This window comes from Centruroides sculpturatus, unplaced genomic scaffold (genome assembly GCF_000671375.1).
Source record: "Centruroides sculpturatus isolate CEXI.00-Female unplaced genomic scaffold, Cexi_2.0 scaffold475, whole genome shotgun sequence".
NCBI lineage: Eukaryota > Metazoa > Arthropoda > Arachnida > Scorpiones > Buthidae > Centruroides > Centruroides sculpturatus.
The window spans coordinates 525,985-544,667 of NW_019384712.1; the positions used below are offsets into that span (position 1 = coordinate 525,985).

An 18,683-nucleotide genomic window follows, 5' to 3' on the forward strand; every position below is an offset into this window, starting at 1 on the left:
GAGTTAGTGTTGTTTGTTTATATTTATTTATAACTTGTAACATGCACAAAATAAAAAAGAAAATAATATTAGTCACATGTATTCACAATTTATAATTACAAAGATCAGCACTCGTACACACCTATTCGTTCGAGAATCGTCGCACATCTGAGTGTCTGACCCTGCCTATCCTTCTTTTTAAGCGCTCGTCTTTGCTCTTACCTCTATCGCTCTAATCCATGTATGCCTGTGCACCTGTGCATACATCATAATACACGCTCACGATACTTTCGATTCATCACTTTTCTGTCGTAGAGTTCCCATTTTACAATTACGTGACTCAGCCTGATGATAACAGAGAAAAGAGACAGATAGGACGTCCATATAAGTCACAGTTATGATTTCACAGATTCGAGACAGCTTGATAGCCCGAACGGCCCCAGGCTTTTGCCCGTGCACGCTAAGTGACTTTCATTACAAGCATTTAGCTTTCCAAAGTCTATGACAACAATTGTTTGGCATTGACAGGTGCGAATTTCGTGCCAGTAAGCTGCCTCGACTTGTTTGATTATGTTATCAACTGAATTTCATATTTATTTTCACATTTTCACTTTGCAGTTCTTTTCTGTTCTTTTTCCGTTATTTACAAGTGTAGTTCATTTGATATCATCATTTATCACATACTTCCATGACACTCTTGTCTGTCGGCTACAACTGCCAAGAATTAACGTGATTGGCGAAGCGTAGTGACAGCGGGCCAAAAGAGAGCAGGATCCTTGCCATAATGTGGTTTGCGCGCCAATTTTTGTAGTGCATTAATCAAGCCGAATGTTTGGCCGAATAGCCGAATATTCGGCCACGCTCCTGGACGAATATTCGGTATTCGGCCTGAGGCCGAATATACTATTCGTTACAACACTAGTATTTATTATAAGAAGAATTATAAGATAACTTATATAATGTTCTAATAAAGTTGTTTTATATGACTTGCAACGTATTCAATACTAAAGAAGCTTTGAAGCTGTACCCCATACGGAAATATCATATCGAAGTTTGGGTTCCATACAAGTGTGATATAAATGCAAAACAGTTTCAAAATTTATGTAACTCATTATTCTTTTCAATATTCCAATAAGTTTAGATAAAGACAGTTAGATTATTTATATGATTGTTCCATCGTAATTTATCATCAATTTCAATACACAAATATTTTACAGTATTAACTCTTTGAATACGTTTATTATTAATTCTTATTTGTATATCATGTAAATTGACTTTTTTGTTTTTATTTGACAAACTAATATATTTTGTTTTTTTTTTCTCATTTATTCTAAAGTTATTATTTGCCATGTATTTACTTGATTTAGTCAGCAATCAATTTATATTATTTTCAATTAATTGAAGATTCCAATCTACATAGGTTATAACAATATCATCTGCATACAATATATTATTATTTTCAGGAATAGTTTCTATGATATCATTTATGTAAATATTAAAAAGTAAAGGGCCCAGAATGGATCCCTATGGAACATCTTTGTTCACTTGAAAAGGTTTAGATATTGAATTTTTTACCTTAACATAGTACATATACGATTTGATAAATAGGATATCAGCCACTCCAATGGCACTCCTCTTAATCCGACTTTAAATAATTTTTGTTTTAATATCTTGATATCTATGCTATCAAAAGCCTTAGTCAGGTCGATAAACACTGCTTTTACTATATTTGAATTATCGAGACCGTCAATAATGTATAGTTTAGGATGAGTTAATGCATCAATTGTAAAGGCCTCTCTTTTAAAACCATACTGGTTATTAGATATAATACTGTATTATATTTATTAACAAATCCAAAAAATCTTTTATAGAAAGCCATTTCAATTATTTTAGTTATACTCTGAATGATAGTCATTGGACGATAGCTCTCCAAATCCTGTTTAGATCCTTTATTTTTAAATATTGGTATTACAAGATTGTGTTTGAGCTTCTCCAGAAACCTCCCATACTCAAAGGATTTATTAATTAAATAAGATAATGGTAATATCTACTATTTGTCTTAGAATAAATATATTTAAATTATCAACAATCTGGAGTATTAGCTTTTACCCTCATAATATAATCAAAAATCTTTTTAGGAGAAGTTCCATCCAAAACAAAAGAATTGACCATACCACACAAAGAGGAATATGAGAAAGAATTAGTTTTTAATGTTGATGTGACAAAACCCCTCCCTCTGTCTATAGTGATCAGCAAAAATATTACTTATTTTTTCTTCGTTTTGAAAAAGTTTTCCATTATACTTCAACTGATTAATTTGTATGTCATTCTGTGTTTTAACTACATTGATAGGCAGATATTTAATCTCTTGCCAAAACTCTATCGAGGAACGTATATTAGAGAATTGTCTGTCATAGTAATCTACCTCTTCTTTCCTAATTTTATTTCTAATATCCTTGGATAGCCTTCTCACTTCCGTTAATATTCTTGCACATCGATCTCCTGAAATACGACACTTGTTTAGTTATTTGAACAACCTCCTCTTCTAGCTAATTAACTTTATTGTATCACTTGAGATAATTTTTGCCAAAAATACCTTTCATTTTATCTTGATTTTCTTATTTACTTTTATAATGGAAAGATATTTATTAATAAAAATCTGCAGGATATCCTGAAAGTAATCTGCCAGTTGGTCAACAGAAAAATCTGAGGAATAATAGTAATCCCAAGCGAAACAAGCTGACAGTGCATTACATAAAAGATGTATTGACCTATTATTTATTTTCCTACGTGTTTTTGACAAATTACCACCTATTTCCGTATCTTTCCTTGGGAGAAAGAAAACTGTAGGCATATGATCTGACAATAAATCCTGGTGAATTAAAAATTCTGACTCACCAACATTGGTTAACCCGAAGTCAATCAAGGAGTATCTTTATCAAATCTGGTCGGTTGCCTTTGATCAGCCAAAAGTGATAAATTTTCAGAAAAGCAAAAGTTTAATAAGTCACAAGTACTTAAACAACCAAAATTGACCACAATCAAAATTTTATTGACAGTTATTGTCATCGCATCTATGTACTGTACTCTTTAGTAAATGTCAAATCGGATATTACATCATAAATCAAATCCTTATTTATATACAAAATTATACCTCCATGTTGGTTAGGTTGTCTTTCGATTTTTTCCATATTAAAATTATTTATTTTAAATGGGAGGTTGGTTTCATTAGTCCATGTCTCACAAAAGCCAGTATTCCAAAATTACAATCGTATCCAGAAATAATATGATTTATCTCCTCATATTTATTATTTAAACATCTTAAATTACTATGAAATATATAGAGTCCATCCCTATTAAAATTAATTGTCTTATTATGTTTTAATAGATCTTCCATCGGGAAATAAACTCTAGATATACTCTAACGTAGACACTCATGAAAGTGGAAAGATTGCATTAATCTTTATGTAAATTATACCACTTTTAGTCCAAGTATTTAATATTTTTCCCTCCTTCTTTAAAACTCTAGTTTTATAAAAAAAATTTCTATCATATGGTATAAGATGATCATTTATATAAATTTTATGTTCTTCATTAATTATATTACATGCACTAGAATTAATTTTGAGTTTATTCTCTTTAATTTTATAAATAATTCTTTGCTTTGATGTAATTTTAGCTAATTTCACTATAATCTGCTTTCATTGAATTTCTTTCACTTGGAAGGAGTTTATGCCTATAGGCATTTACAATAGATAATTTATCAAATATATTATCCACAAATCTCATGACTTTATAAACAATATCAATTAAATTTTCATTTAACAAAGTAGGAAGTCCAGCAATTTCTCATCTTGTATTATTAACATCTTGCTGTATAGACCTTAATTTNTATTATATATATTTGCATGTATACATGTATATTTTTATAATAAAAATTGTTATATTTGTATGTGTGGTGGTGGTTTTGTTGTTCTATAAAATATTTTAGCATCAAAAATTGTTTATTGGGAATTTGAATGTCTTTTTAAATGAGAAAAATGAGAACACACACTTTCATATAAGTAAATATTCAATGTTTCTTATCAGTTTCTAATAAAGACGGGAATGTTATCAATGGTTAGTTATGCACGATTGTATTATTGATCTTAGTATAGCTGCACTTCTAAAACATACATTACAGATATTTTCTGTCTCTGGGCTGTTTAAATCTGGACTTCTTGCAGGTTGGTGCAGAACATTTATGTTGGATGATGACTGGATGGCTTTCAGACTGTATTGAGGCATTATCCTGATGATGTAGCCATTTTTTGCAGCTAAATTGGGCACTTTATGCATTGGAGAAAGATATACTGAAGGTCCTCAGATAAGCATTGCTGTTAATCAGAAGAATAACAGCAATGCTTATCTGAGCAATGCTTATCAACCTTAACTTTGAGGTTTCCCATTGAAGTGACCACTCCTAAAATCATAATGCTTCCTCCATGATGGTGATACATTGATGATTGGGTGTAGTGTAATTATTTCTGAATACATATGAGAAAAAGTGATTTTCCTCTTGATCATCTGGATAACTTTTTTAATCTGAAAGACTACCACAAAATGTCACAAGTTCTCCACCCATGGTGTAGGAAAACCAAGTTAATAACTACCATTAACCTTTTTCTAGTTCAAAGTATATATGTTATACTAAATAATATTAGTTAATGGTGATGTCCCTTCCATTTAACTGATAATATTTTGTTCAAACTTTCTGAAAATAAGTTTAGCTGATTTTTGTATTCGAAATTTCAGGATGTTTCAAGGATGTGTAACATATGAAAAGTACTATGATCTTACATTTTATAGTTACATTAAGGAATTTTGTTTTTAAAATGCCAAAACATACATGAATAAGTATTCTTTTGGCTATCAAGCAAAAGAGAATTATAAATTCCAATGCCTTTTTATATTCTCATTTGGCCAAAAAGCACAAGATTCAGTAAAAACAATTCTTAAATTTCAATCAGCAAAATTATTTATTAACATAACATTATTTCCAGAATTATAGTGGATAAGATTCAGAAAAATTATCAGAAAATAGAAACTGCAGTCTTAAAATGAAGTATATAGTGAAATTTAACAATTGGCATGCAGTATAACTTTCTTCAAGACAAAAATTACACATTAAGAGTTTTTTTTGGGGGGGCACTAAGAGGGCCTCTTTTTGCAAGCCCATTATGGGTTCGGCCAGGCCCACAATGGGGCTGCCGGGCAGTGAAGGACGGGGCCCGACATATCCGAACGGACCATTCCCCGAAAAATTCCTGGGGATTTTTCGACCCGTTTGGATTCGAACCCGGGTCCCCCAGAGCGGTAGGCTGCCACCTTGACCGCTCGGCCGTCCAGCCGCAAAAAGATCCGGCTGACAGTGTTTAGAACCAGTTCTCATCTTCTGCATCAAGACTGCAGTTGAATTTTTCAACTACAGGTATTCATCAACTCGCGAACCACCGTAAACTCGAGGCCTCTCAGAGCGGGAAGAGGCCTTTTCTGCCAAAAAAACCCCACTGTAAACTCTTTCTCGAGAAACGCGGACATGTCGATTTATTATTATCACTAACGATTTATTATACTCATTAACGATATAAACTGTATACAATGTATTTTCCTTTACAAATAAACGATTGTTGAGTTAAATCAACATCCGATCCGAGTGATTCACTTCCGGTACGCCGTCTCTCAACTCTCCTCCATCTTGAATCCGATCGCTCGCGTGACCGAATCAACCGACCCTCCGGTCACAAATGCATTTATTATAAAGGAGACAAGCAAAAATTTATATAAAAAACACAAATATTTGTTTTATTTCGGTCTCTAATTAATAAAAACAAAACGAAGAAACATCATTTTAAAGTGCATTTTTATTCAAATAATATACTGTATTTATAAATAATATGTAGCCCAAAAAGTAGCCAACGCGCCATATGATATTTTTTTCGCCAATCTAAAAAAGGTTGCCAAATTTGGTGCAAAGTAGTTAATTAAATCTGAATGACCTTGGTTAAATCTGGCAACGTTAACTCAACCTCTCGGCCATACGACCTCTACCGTAAAATTTAAAAAAATAAAATTTAAATTTTTTAAAATGTAAAATATTTTAACGAGATAGTAAAATTATTTAAATATACGATTTTAAAAAACGAAGTAGATAGGCTTTTAAAATTAGCATATAAAAGAAATATAATTGTATGTTTTTAAAAAACAACATGTACAGTAATATGTTTACAACGTGTCACGTGTTGCACTTTTCCGCGAACTTGATAAGTAGTTAAATCGAAAGTATATGGAAACTGGAACTTCGTTGTCTTTTATAGAATCAAAATAGAAATATAAAATGTTTGGTTCGAAGAGAAAACTTTATAATTACTATTTCCGATGTCTTCCGATAGCGAAAAACATCAACTATAAAGACCTTCCCGTTTCGTTAAGTGCGAAAATAGAAGAATTAATCTATAATGAAAGTAATCGAATATCGCAACTGAAGAATTTAATGGCAAAACTCAAAATTACTAAGGTTAAAGAAGTTCCGGTAAGCTTACAATTGGTAAAAATTGTTAACCGTTTTAGTTATTTATGTGATTTAATTCACTCGTGTTGCGTGTACTATAGGGCGCCGCGCTGCGTTGCGTCGCGTCGCGTCGCCTTCTGTCGCATCGCGGATTATTTATATTTTAATTACAAATGAAGTATGATTTTTAATAATTATGAATTTTCGAAGTATCTTAATTAATATTAAGTTAGGAAATGTTTTATGTTTGAAAACTTCGATAAAAATTAATAATATTTATTTTATCTTCAAAAATCAATGGTAAAATTGCAGTTTGATCACATGCAGATCAGCCTTTCTTTTGGTAAGATTGAACTCTAAATGACGGATTTTCCACCCCAGAGTTATAGACCCCCTGTATCGGCAAAAGTGTTAATGGAATAGTACTTGCGCATTCGACCCTTTGCGAGATAATCCCTCCAAAGGTTGGTATGTACCGTTACCGGTACTACTGCCAGTTCTCCGTGCTCTGCGTGTAGTTGTGCTCTACGTTCCGCACTCTCGCTTGCACCTTGGTGCCCGTGTGGGGGCGAGTCCACGTACCCTCTAAAACTATGTGTCTAGTACCCCGCAGACAGTCGAATGGATTACTCGAAGCCGGCGTAGTCACATGGGATAAATAGTTAAATGCAATAGTCTTAGTGGAGTGATGCGACTTCTGATTACCTACGACCCAGAAGTGGCTGATTTCAGGGGCCCTTATTTCATGGCTGCTATGTTTACCTATTTTAAATCAATAATATATTGATACTTTCTGTGGCTTCTAAATTTGAAATCCTAGGTCAGTGTGTAAATAAATGTCACTTACATAAATTGTTCTTTCAAACACCATAACCGTGTATTTCTATTAATAGGACTTATTATACTGGTGTATAGAATTATAGCAACACAGTCACACAGATTAAAATTGGTTTATTTATGATTACCTGTCACTTACATAAATTCTTTAAAGTAATTGTTTTTAAATCTGATACATAAACCACAGTTTTGAAATCAAAAATAATAACTTGTTATTATTTACATTTAGATTTAGAAATATTTGAAAGTTGTGATCTTATTTATTTATTTATTTATTTTAACCAAACCACACTATGGCCATTGGCCTTTTCAAGTGTCAAAAAAAAAAAAAAAAAATACATATACAAAAAAACAATCGACAAAACGACAAAAAAGAAGAGCGAAAAGAAAAAATACATGAAACTAAACATTGTTCAATTTTTTAACAACTTGTTTAAATTGTCTATAAGTTCTCAGATCTTTATATTGTTCTTTTAAAGCATTCCAGTTATATATAAATTGGTAGATTGGTGCGTCTCAGCCAAAACAGTGCTTAACTTTTGGTAAAATCAAATTATTTTTCCATTGTTAATTGTAGTTAGAAGGCCTAGAGTGTTTGTAATTGTAAAAGCCTTACTGTCCTTTTAAATTCTAATGTTATTGTTAATTATCTACTTGGACGTGTAATATGTGTACAGAAACTATTACTACAGGTGATGTAATAAAGAAATTTTGTTCTTTCCTGAACTAACTCTCATTGCTGTGTCAATCTTTAAACACCAGTATTAAGTTCTATTAATAAGTAAAGTCCAAGTAGACAATTAACAATAAGCCTAGAGTGTTTATTTAACTCATCACTTATATAAGATTCTTTCCTGCCAACCTTTATTAGTTTAAAGCTCTCTAAAAGAACTTGTTTTTTATATAAAACTTTTAATTTGTCGATATTGGTCTGATTATAATAAGAGGTATTTATTAGTGATGTAACGAATATTCGGTTACTATTCGGTATTCGGCCTATTCAGCCTATTTTTCACTATTCGGCCGAATACCGAATACCTAAAAACAGGAGTAATAAATAACAAAAACACAGTAAATTAATCATTTTGGTACTTAGATTTAATGTTATCGAGTTAGTGTTGTTTGTTTATATTTATTTATAACTTGAAACATGCACAAAATAAAAAAGAAAATAATATTAGTCACATGTATTCACAATTTATAATTACAAAGATCAGCACTCGTACACACCTATTCGTTCGAGAATCGTCGCACATCTGAGTGTCTGACCCTGCCTATCCTTCTTTTTAAGCGCTCGTCTTTGCTCTTACCTCTATCGCTCTAATCCATGTATGCCTGTGCACCTGTGCATACATCATAATACACGCTCACGATACTTTCGATTCATCACTTTTCTGTCGTAGAGTTCCCATTTTACAATTACGTGACTCAGCCTGATGATAACAGAGAAAAGAGACAGATAGGACGTCCATATAAGTCACAGTTATAATTTCACAGATTCGAGACAGCTTGGTAGCCCGAACGGCCCCAGGCTTTCGCCCGTGCACGCTAAGTGACTTTCATTACAAGCATTTAGCTTTCCGAAGTCTATGACAACAATTGTTTGGCATTGACGGCCGCGAATTTCGCGCCAATAAGCTGCCTCGACTTGTTCGATTATGTTATCAACTCAATTTCATATTTATTTTCACATTTTCACTTCGCGGTCCTTCTCTGTTCTTTTTCCGTTATTTACACGTGTAGGTCATTTCATTGTTATCCACATTTGATATCATCATTTATCACATACTTCCATGACACTCTTGTCTGTCGGCTACAACTGCCAAGAATTAATGTGATTGGCGAAGCGTAGTGACAGCGGGCCAAAAGAGAGCAGGATCCTTGCCATAATGTGGTTTGCGCGCCAATTTTTGTAGTGCATTAATCAAGCCGAATGTTTGGCCGAATAGCCGAATATTCGGCCACGCTCCTGGACGAATATTCGGTATTCGGCCTGAGGCCGAATATACTATTCGTTACAACACTAGTATTTATTATAAGAAGAATTATAAGATAACTTATATAATGTTCTAATAAAGTTGTTTTATATGACTTGCAACGTATTCAATACTAAAGAAGCTTTGAAGCTGTACCCCATACGGAAATATCATATCGAAGTTTGGGTTCCATACAAGTGTGATATAAATGCAAAACAGTTTCAAAATTTATGTAACTCATTATTCTTTTCAATATTCCAATAAGTTTAGATAAAGACAGTTAGATTATTTATATGATTGTTCCATCGTAATTTATCATCAATTTCAATACACAAATATTTTACAGTATTAACTCTTTGAATACGTTTATTATTAATTCTTATTTGTATATCATGTAAATTGACTTTTTTGTTTTTATTTGACAAACTAATATATTTTGTTTTTTTTTTCTCATTTATTCTAAAGTTATTATTTGCCATGTATTTACTTGATTTAGTCAGCAATCAATTTATATTATTTTCAATTAATTGAAGATTCCAATCTACATAGGTTATAACAATATCATCTGCATACAATATATTATTATTTTCAGGAATAGTTTCTATGATATCATTTATGTAAATATTAAAAAGTAAAGGGCCCAGAATGGATCCCTATGGAACATCTTTGTTCACTTGAAAAGGTTTAGATATTGAATTTTTTACCTTAACATAGTACATATACGATTTGATAAATAGGATATCAGCCACTCCAATGGCACTCCTCTTAATCCGACTTTAAATAATTTTTGTTTTAATATCTTGATATCTATGCTATCAAAAGCCTTAGTCAGGTCGATAAACACTGCTTTTACTATATTTGAATTATCGAGACCGTCAATAATGTATAGTTTAGGATGAGTTAATGCATCAATTGTAAAGGCCTCTCTTTTAAAACCATACTGGTTATTAGATATAATACTGTATTATATTTATTAACAAATCCAAAAAATCTTTTATAGAAAGCCATTTCAATTATTTTAGTTATACTCTGAATGATAGTCATTGGACGATAGCTCTCCAAATCCTGTTTAGATCCTTTATTTTTAAATATTGGTATTACAAGATTGTGTTTGAGCTTCTCCAGAAACCTCCCATACTCAAAGGATTTATTAATTAAATAAGATAATGGTAATATCTACTATTTGTCTTAGAATAAATATATTTAAATTATCAACAATCTGGAGTATTAGCTTTTACCCTCATAATATAATCAAAAATCTTTTTAGGAGAAGTTCCATCCAAAACAAAAGAATTGACCATACCACACAAAGAGGAATATGAGAAAGAATTAGTTTTTAATGTTGATGTGACAAAACCCCTCCCTCTGTCTATAGTGATCAGCAAAAATATTACTTATTTTTTCTTCGTTTTGAAAAAGTTTTCCATTATACTTCAACTGATTAATTTGTATGTCATTCTGTGTTTTAACTACATTGATAGGCAGATATTTAATCTCTTGCCAAAACTCTATCGAGGAACGTATATTAGAGAATTGTCTGTCATAGTAATCTACCTCTTCTTTCCTAATTTTATTTCTAATATCCTTGGATAGCCTTCTCACTTCCGTTAATATTCTTGCACATCGATCTCCTGAAATACGACACTTGTTTAGTTATTTGAACAACCTCCTCTTCTAGCTAATTAACTTTATTGTATCACTTGAGATAATTTTTGCCAAAAATACCTTTCATTTTATCTTGATTTTCTTATTTACTTTTATAATGGAAAGATATTTATTAATAAAAATCTGCAGGATATCCTGAAAGTAATCTGCCAGTTGGTCAACAGAAAAATCTGAGGAATAATAGTAATCCCAAGCGAAACAAGCTGACAGTGCATTACATAAAAGATGTATTGACCTATTATTTATTTTCCTACGTGTTTTTGACAAATTACCACCTATTTCCGTATCTTTCCTTGGGAGAAAGAAAACTGTAGGCATATGATCTGACAATAAATCCTGGTGAATTAAAAATTCTGACTCACCAACATTGGTTAACCCGAAGTCAATCAAGGAGTATCTTTATCAAATCTGGTCGGTTGCCTTTGATCAGCCAAAAGTGATAAATTTTCAGAAAAGCAAAAGTTTAATAAGTCACAAGTACTTAAACAACCAAAATTGACCACAATCAAAATTTTATTGACAGTTATTGTCATCGCATCTATGTACTGTACTCTTTAGTAAATGTCAAATCGGATATTACATCATAAATCAAATCCTTATTTATATACAAAATTATACCTCCATGTTGGTTAGGTTGTCTTTCGATTTTTTCCATATTAAAATTATTTATTTTAAATGGGAGGTTGGTTTCATTAGTCCATGTCTCACAAAAGCCAGTATTCCAAAATTACAATCGTATCCAGAAATAATATGATTTATCTCCTCATATTTATTATTTAAACATCTTAAATTACTATGAAATATATAGAGTCCATCCCTATTAAAATTAATTGTCTTATTATGTTTTAATAGATCTTCCATCGGGAAATAAACTCTAGATATACTCTAACGTAGACACTCATGAAAGTGGAAAGATTGCATTAATCTTTATGTAAATTATACCACTTTTAGTCCAAGTATTTAATATTTTTCCCTCCTTTAAAACTCTAGTTTTATAAAAAAAATTTCTATCATATGGTATAAGATGATCATTTATATAAATTTTATGTTCTTCATTAATTATATTACATGCACTAGAATTAATTTTGAGTTTATTCTCTTTAATTTTATAAATAATTCTTTGCTTTGATGTAATTTTAGCTAATTTCACTATAATCTGCTTTCATTGAATTTCTTTCACTTGGAAGGAGTTTATGCCTATAGGCATTTACAATAGATAATTTATCAAATATATTATCCACAAATCTCATGACTTTATAAACAATATCAATTAAATTTTCATTTAACAAAGTAGGAAGTCCAGCAATTTCTCATCTTGTATTATTAACATCTTGCTGTATAGACCTTAATTTTTCTTGTGTTATATTTCTTATTTTATTGTAAAATTTTCTTGTTTTAAATTTGAAATTTCATCAAAAAGCCTTTTATTGTTTATCTTTAGAGAGCTGAGATGGTCATTAATTTTATCAAATTTATCTGATAAAAATTGAATTGAATCCTTTATGCTTTTATTTGTTTGATTTATATTCTCCAAACCTCTATAAATTTGTTTAATTTCTAAAAATAATTTATCAAACTGGATTGTCTTGTTAGGCTCGGGTGTCATTATAGTGAGCAGGTTACATTGCTTATTATTACAATCAATCAGTTTGTCACTAACTGGAGAGATAAAGTGAGTTGACTCATCTAAATCACAATCTTGTCCCAATTCCAAAGTTGAATTTACATTTTCTTTTGTAGTCTTCACTGGTCTACAGGATTTACATTTTCAACTTTTTTTTATAAGTTTTACTAAATTTATGGAAAGTAGCACAACCAACAACATAACAATAAAAATGAGCATTTCTCAAACACTGAGAACACGAAAGTAAATCAGTATCCAAAATTCTAAGATTACAAACAAAACATGAGGAGGAGCGACAATTAGCCATGTCAACATTATCACGCCACCACCAAGAAACCAAGATCAAAGTAAAAATCCAACAAATTAATTTGAAGTATTTGTTGACAGTCTATCGATGCTTGAAGTGGACCCATATATAGTAGACTGTCAATAAACTTAGAAAAAGCAGTAAAAAAAATTATATATCCTGTTACATTACACATTCTAGCTGCATGTAAGGCATTTACAAGTAGTAAGTAGTAGAAAGTGGAAAATTGATTTTTGGAGTGAAAAGTTTTTTTAAATTAAATTAGGTAGTTTAATACTAAATAACAAAATCTCCCATTATCATTTGTGAATACTGGATTGTCTTTTTCCAGCTAGGATTTTTGGCTAGTATATATTTAATTGTCTCTTTATGCTGGCCTTTCAGTTTAATTTCAAACTTCTAAATAAGTTGTATCGTTTCCATCATTTTCATGTAGAAGTTACAACTTTGAAGTTGGATTGTGTATGAGAAAGTTGTGGTAGTCTAAACTTTTTAAAAGATTTTCACATTTTCAATTGCTTATAAATTTTCCAAGGACTGAATGAAAGATTGAACTTTGTTAAAGTTGCTGCAGTAATAAAAGGTTGCCTCTAACCATTTTCCACAAGTCATAATGACAGGTTCAAGTGGAAGATGAAGACCAGTGATTTCAACAAAAATATTTCTTCTGCTCTCTGCTTTTACAAATATTTTTAAAAATTCAGATATGTATCTGTCAACTACAGTCGACCCCCCTATAATTACAGTCCCTATAGTTACGATTCCTATAAAACTACGAAAAAATTGCTACCGGTATCCGTAAAAAATAGTAAAAGTTCCCTATAAACACCTCAAACGTCATCGGGAAGCCGAACTACTTTCCCGCCGTCCGTAGCGCCACGCTACGGAGAGATTTCTATCGTCTGGACAGTATTATATAAATTATATATAAATTAGGTACTGTACATATAATTATATATTAATTATATATAAATTAGGTACTGTATATATAATTATATATTAACTTATTGTAACTTTGTTATAATTAAATATATAATTTCCGCCGTCTAGCGTGGCGCCACGCTACGGAGATTTTTACGCTAACTATCGTCTGTCAGTATGTAAATTAGGTACCGTAAGTCTAATACAGTACTGTAATTTTATACATTTCTTGTGAAAGAAACATTTCTTATTCAACGGCGATTAAAATTATTTATATTAATGATGTCTCCGAAGTTCTACGAAGTTTTCACAGAAAAATAAGTTGTTAGAAATCGGCCGCTCTTTGCTGAGCTGTTCCGCGACGAAAACAATGTTGAGCAATGGCAATGTCGAATGGTGACACTCGGTAAGTAATCCTACAATTTTTTGTTTATAGCGTAGTTTATACGGATTATTCCCAAAAAATATATACGTATTTTGGAAATGTTGAGTCGGATTAGTCTAGAATCGATTAATTTTATGGAAGAAAATCTTTCAAACAGCCGTAGTCCGTAAACTTGACACGTGTCGGGTTGTGATTGGAAGGATTCGTAAGAAAGCGGATTCCTAGAGAATGGAACGTATCTCTATCTTATAGGGGGGTCGACTGTATAGGAAAGGAGCTATCCTAGTTTGATAAACCAGCACAAATTACATGGATCATGTACGAAGCTGAATCAGTTAGAACAAGTAGCAAATTTTTATACAGAAATCCTGCTTGTTTTTAGGGCATTATGTGAGATCTGAATCGTTCAGGGGAGGATCATTTTAATCAAAATACAGAGTAGAGGAGTAGAGAAAAGATGTAAAATAATAGAAAATAATATTTTAAACTTTCACAAGATTTTATCTAAAAACGGAGGAAACATCAGATTTTTGAAAGGAAGTTGATTTCCTTTTCCAGGCTAACTCAGGATGAGTTGAGTTTTGCATACTTTACGGAAGACCAAATAAAAGGGCCGTTTTTGCGCCATTTGAAGCAGTCCGTTGAAGAAAGGAATTGCCAAACGAAGAGAATTCCACCATACGATATAGGCAGTCTGACAAAGAAGGTTGCCATATGCAAGAGTTGATATATATTAATTAAGAGGCAGTCCGTTAAGAAGAGGTATTGCCATACGAAGAGAATACGATACAAGTGATTGTCCTACCAGACAGATAAGGCCATACGAGACCGATTAATTGACATATAAATATACGATAAGATTGTCAAAGAAATAGAAGAAGAGAAATACTTTAAGAAGGAAGAAGAACAGATACGAAAAATATGGGGAAAATAATATAGACTCTGATAGATCGATGTAAACTCTCTCACGCGTTAGGTAGGAATAAGATAGGTTAAGATAGATTTAGATATAGGTTAGATTCATCGTTGTATACTTTTATTATTTGATTTATTAAATATTTTGATTTGTTTATAAAATGGTTTGGTTCTTATTAGACATTCATTTTCATTCAAGTTTCCGTAGATCCTCCGAATCCCGAGTTAAGGATAACGCGTGTTAATCCGCATGTCTAAATTTGATTAACTGGTGTCATTATCCTGACGTTGGATAGAGACTTCGCCATCTATATCCTATTTAATATTTAACAGCCCTCCTATAAAAAGTATCGAGACCGAATCTCACAATTCTGAGTCGTGTAAGTGGTACTCCTGGTTAGTATCCTTGGCTAGTCTCACAATTATTTACTGCTTGAGAAGCAGTAACATTATTGCAATACTTCAGAGCAGAAACATTTAATAAAATAGGAAACTATTCAGTCTTTTAATCCAACTTGCCAATTAAAATTGCCAAAATAAATCTATATCATAGATAATTAGATTACTTTTGTGCAGTGGTTTCAAACACTTTTTAATTTAAAAAATTCAATATGTCGTATTCAGTTTTGGGTTTGACACAATAACCATATGTGTTAGCACTAAATAGTATTATTTGTTTCTTAATAACAAAAATAATTTAGAAAATTAGAAATTGCCATTCATAAATTTTGATTCCCAAAAAGACAGCACAAATGGTGATTAATTGTCCAAGTTGGCCACTGTGGACAGACTGCAAAATCCCTTCTATTAACCAAAAAAAGTTTTTCTTAAGTTGAAATAGTTTTGTTGTGCAAAAAAGTCATCTTTAGTTAAAATCCTATTGTAGATTTTTGACATTTTTGTACTTAATAATGTCTTGCATGCTCTTTGTATGCAATTACACAATGTCCCGTGATTAGTTGCAAACCTTTCTTTTCTCTGAATAAGGTAATTAGTATAGTGGAGTCCCGTACAACATGGGATAAGTTTCACATAGGAAATCACGTTATCAAGACATGCATTATCAGACAATTTTATGCAAGTTTAAACCTAGGCCTAGAAGTTGAAGAAGAAAATGTACTGGTATACCTCTGAATGCAAAATTAGAATTTTATGAGTAGTAGTAAGGGAGCACATTATACAAGAGTTTGCTATATTGTTATTGATATCAACATCTCAGAAAAATCAATTTGTGAAGCGTTATTGTAATGTTTACTATATATAAATTCATTTAAAAATACTTGAGTAAGTTATTAATTGAAATAAACTAATAATATAGATTTTTTTTTTAGTTATTCCTACTCTGTGGGCACTAAGACCTGGACCATGTTCAATAACACAGAATTCTTGCTAAGTCTAGTTATGCTGTGATGTTAAACTTGTTTCTAACTACTGCTTGACTCCACTCACTGCTAGAATTCTAGCTAGTTCAGTCAGCTTCTTTTATCTATGCTAACTTCTACTAATGATATCATTGTTTTTGTCTCTTCATACGATTTGCAAGATGGCCAATCGCGTTTGACTAAATGTATTTTATTATAACAGTTACAAAGTTATTCTCTCATTCTAAATCATTAACTCAATCTAAAATGACTTTGAAATGTAAAATTATCATACATCGGTATAACAGATTCCAAATACATTTTAACAGAAGATAATGGTCCATTTCATTGATTACAATTAATAATTGCTTCATTAATTCTTTTGCGACAATTGTTGCAATTATAATTTTAACTTCGTCCACCATTTTGCCCAGTTGTCTGACAGAATAATCATTCAGTGATGCTCAGAACATTCTCAGCTCCACCCACTAAGCCACTCAGAATTCTAACTTAGGTGTTCTACATTACTGAACATGGCCCTGTTATAACAGTCTCTCAAAACAGATTCTACCAAGCCTACAGTGGGGCAGTTAGACATAAAGGAGAAGGTTTGTTATAATCTGATCCATTTGTGAAAATTTTGAGGATTCAGTATAGATGCAAACTTAAGTCTCTCAGAGCAGTAGGCTGATACGTTAGCCACCTTTGGTCACAACAATATAGATTTATGCCATTGTATTTTTTTCATTATTTTAATAAATATCAATGTATATGTTATGTACATTGATAATTATTAAAATTTATCTATGTATTATCATTGTAATCAGGATGATGATGATGATATTAATATATAGACTTAGATTTATTTTTAATTCAGTTTACGTTTTATTAATTATTAAAGATTTTGGCAAGATTTTAAAGCATTATTTAAGAAAAATATATTTATCTTAACTAATCAAAATATTTAAAGTTAATAGCAGTAGTATATCCAGGATTTTGAGAATATAGATCTACTCAAAGCAGATTGAGGAACTAAGGCAAGNATTATTTAAGAAAAATATATTTATCTTAACTAATCAAAATATTTAAAGTTAATAGCAGTAGTATATCCAGGATTTTGAGAATATAGATCTACTCAAAGCAGATTGAGGAACTAAGGCAAGCGTCCCCTGTTGTTTTTCAGAGATTAGATAACTAAAGTAATTGAGTAATCTTATCTAATTGAAGTCAAGCATTATTTTATTTACTTTTATTTTAAAGTAGCCAAACTGATTGCTGAGATGCTGCAATACCATAAGCCACTGTTTATAGAACAATTAAAAATTTGTTATTCAATAAAGCTGTATTATAAATAATGGAAATTAATATGCAAATATATTCTTGAAATTCTAGAAAATCATAAACTTATATAGTGTACTTTATTATTTATAAATATATCTTTTTTAATTACTTTTTAAAATATGTTACTATTTTTATTTTTAAATAGGAGGATTCTGCTGCTTTCATTCTACTCATGACTGAATATCTAAGAGATACAAAGGCAACATTAGGAAGTATTCTGGCAGTGTTGATGAGTTGTAAACGGACTGATATATTATTAAAAATTAATGATCAAGTTGATGGTAAAGAAAATTTGATCAGAAAAATTTTATTTATTATAGTTACTAATTTTATTTCTCTCATTTCAATAAATAAAAATTGTCACATTACAATAAATTTAATATAATTAAATGATTTCTATATATGTAAATATATATAGTTATAATTCTTATATAGTAGCAATAACTGCTCGATATTATCAGATTATAATGATTAAATTAATATAGTAAATATACAGTTGTCCCTCTATAGTCTGACGTTTTTTAATCCGACATGCTCAGTAGTCCGACGCACCTCCCGTCAAGGTACCCGTCCCCGTTATGTGTCTGCTTGCACAGAAGCATGTCGCGATGTGAATCTCCCCATCCAATTCTTACTCGATGATACACATTTCATGTGTTTTATGTGAGCAGTCTGTTCGAACAGTTGGAGTAGAGAATATTGTAAGTTACTGCTAGCAAAACAATGCGAAATATGTAATTATTTTCGGTAATCCGGACACTTTTGGTAATCTGACACACCTTTGGTCCCATACCTGTCGGATTATCAAGGGACAACTGTATT

At 31.2% G+C, this 18,683-nt stretch overlaps 1 protein-coding gene across 1 annotated transcript in view; it reads left to right on the plus strand.

Moving 5' to 3' along the window:
- The first annotated feature begins 6,252 nt into the window (after nucleotides 1-6,252).
- Nucleotides 6,253-18,683, plus strand: part of LOC111627859 — a 27,564-nt gene continuing 15,133 nt past the window's right edge. The window contains exons 1-2 of the mRNA XM_023371522.1: nucleotides 6,253-6,550; nucleotides 18,007-18,142. Of these exons, the coding sequence (XP_023227290.1) occupies nucleotides 6,356-6,550; nucleotides 18,007-18,142 (331 nt within the window). The 5' untranslated portion in view covers nucleotides 6,253-6,355. The remainder of the gene's footprint in view (nucleotides 6,551-18,006; nucleotides 18,143-18,683) is intronic.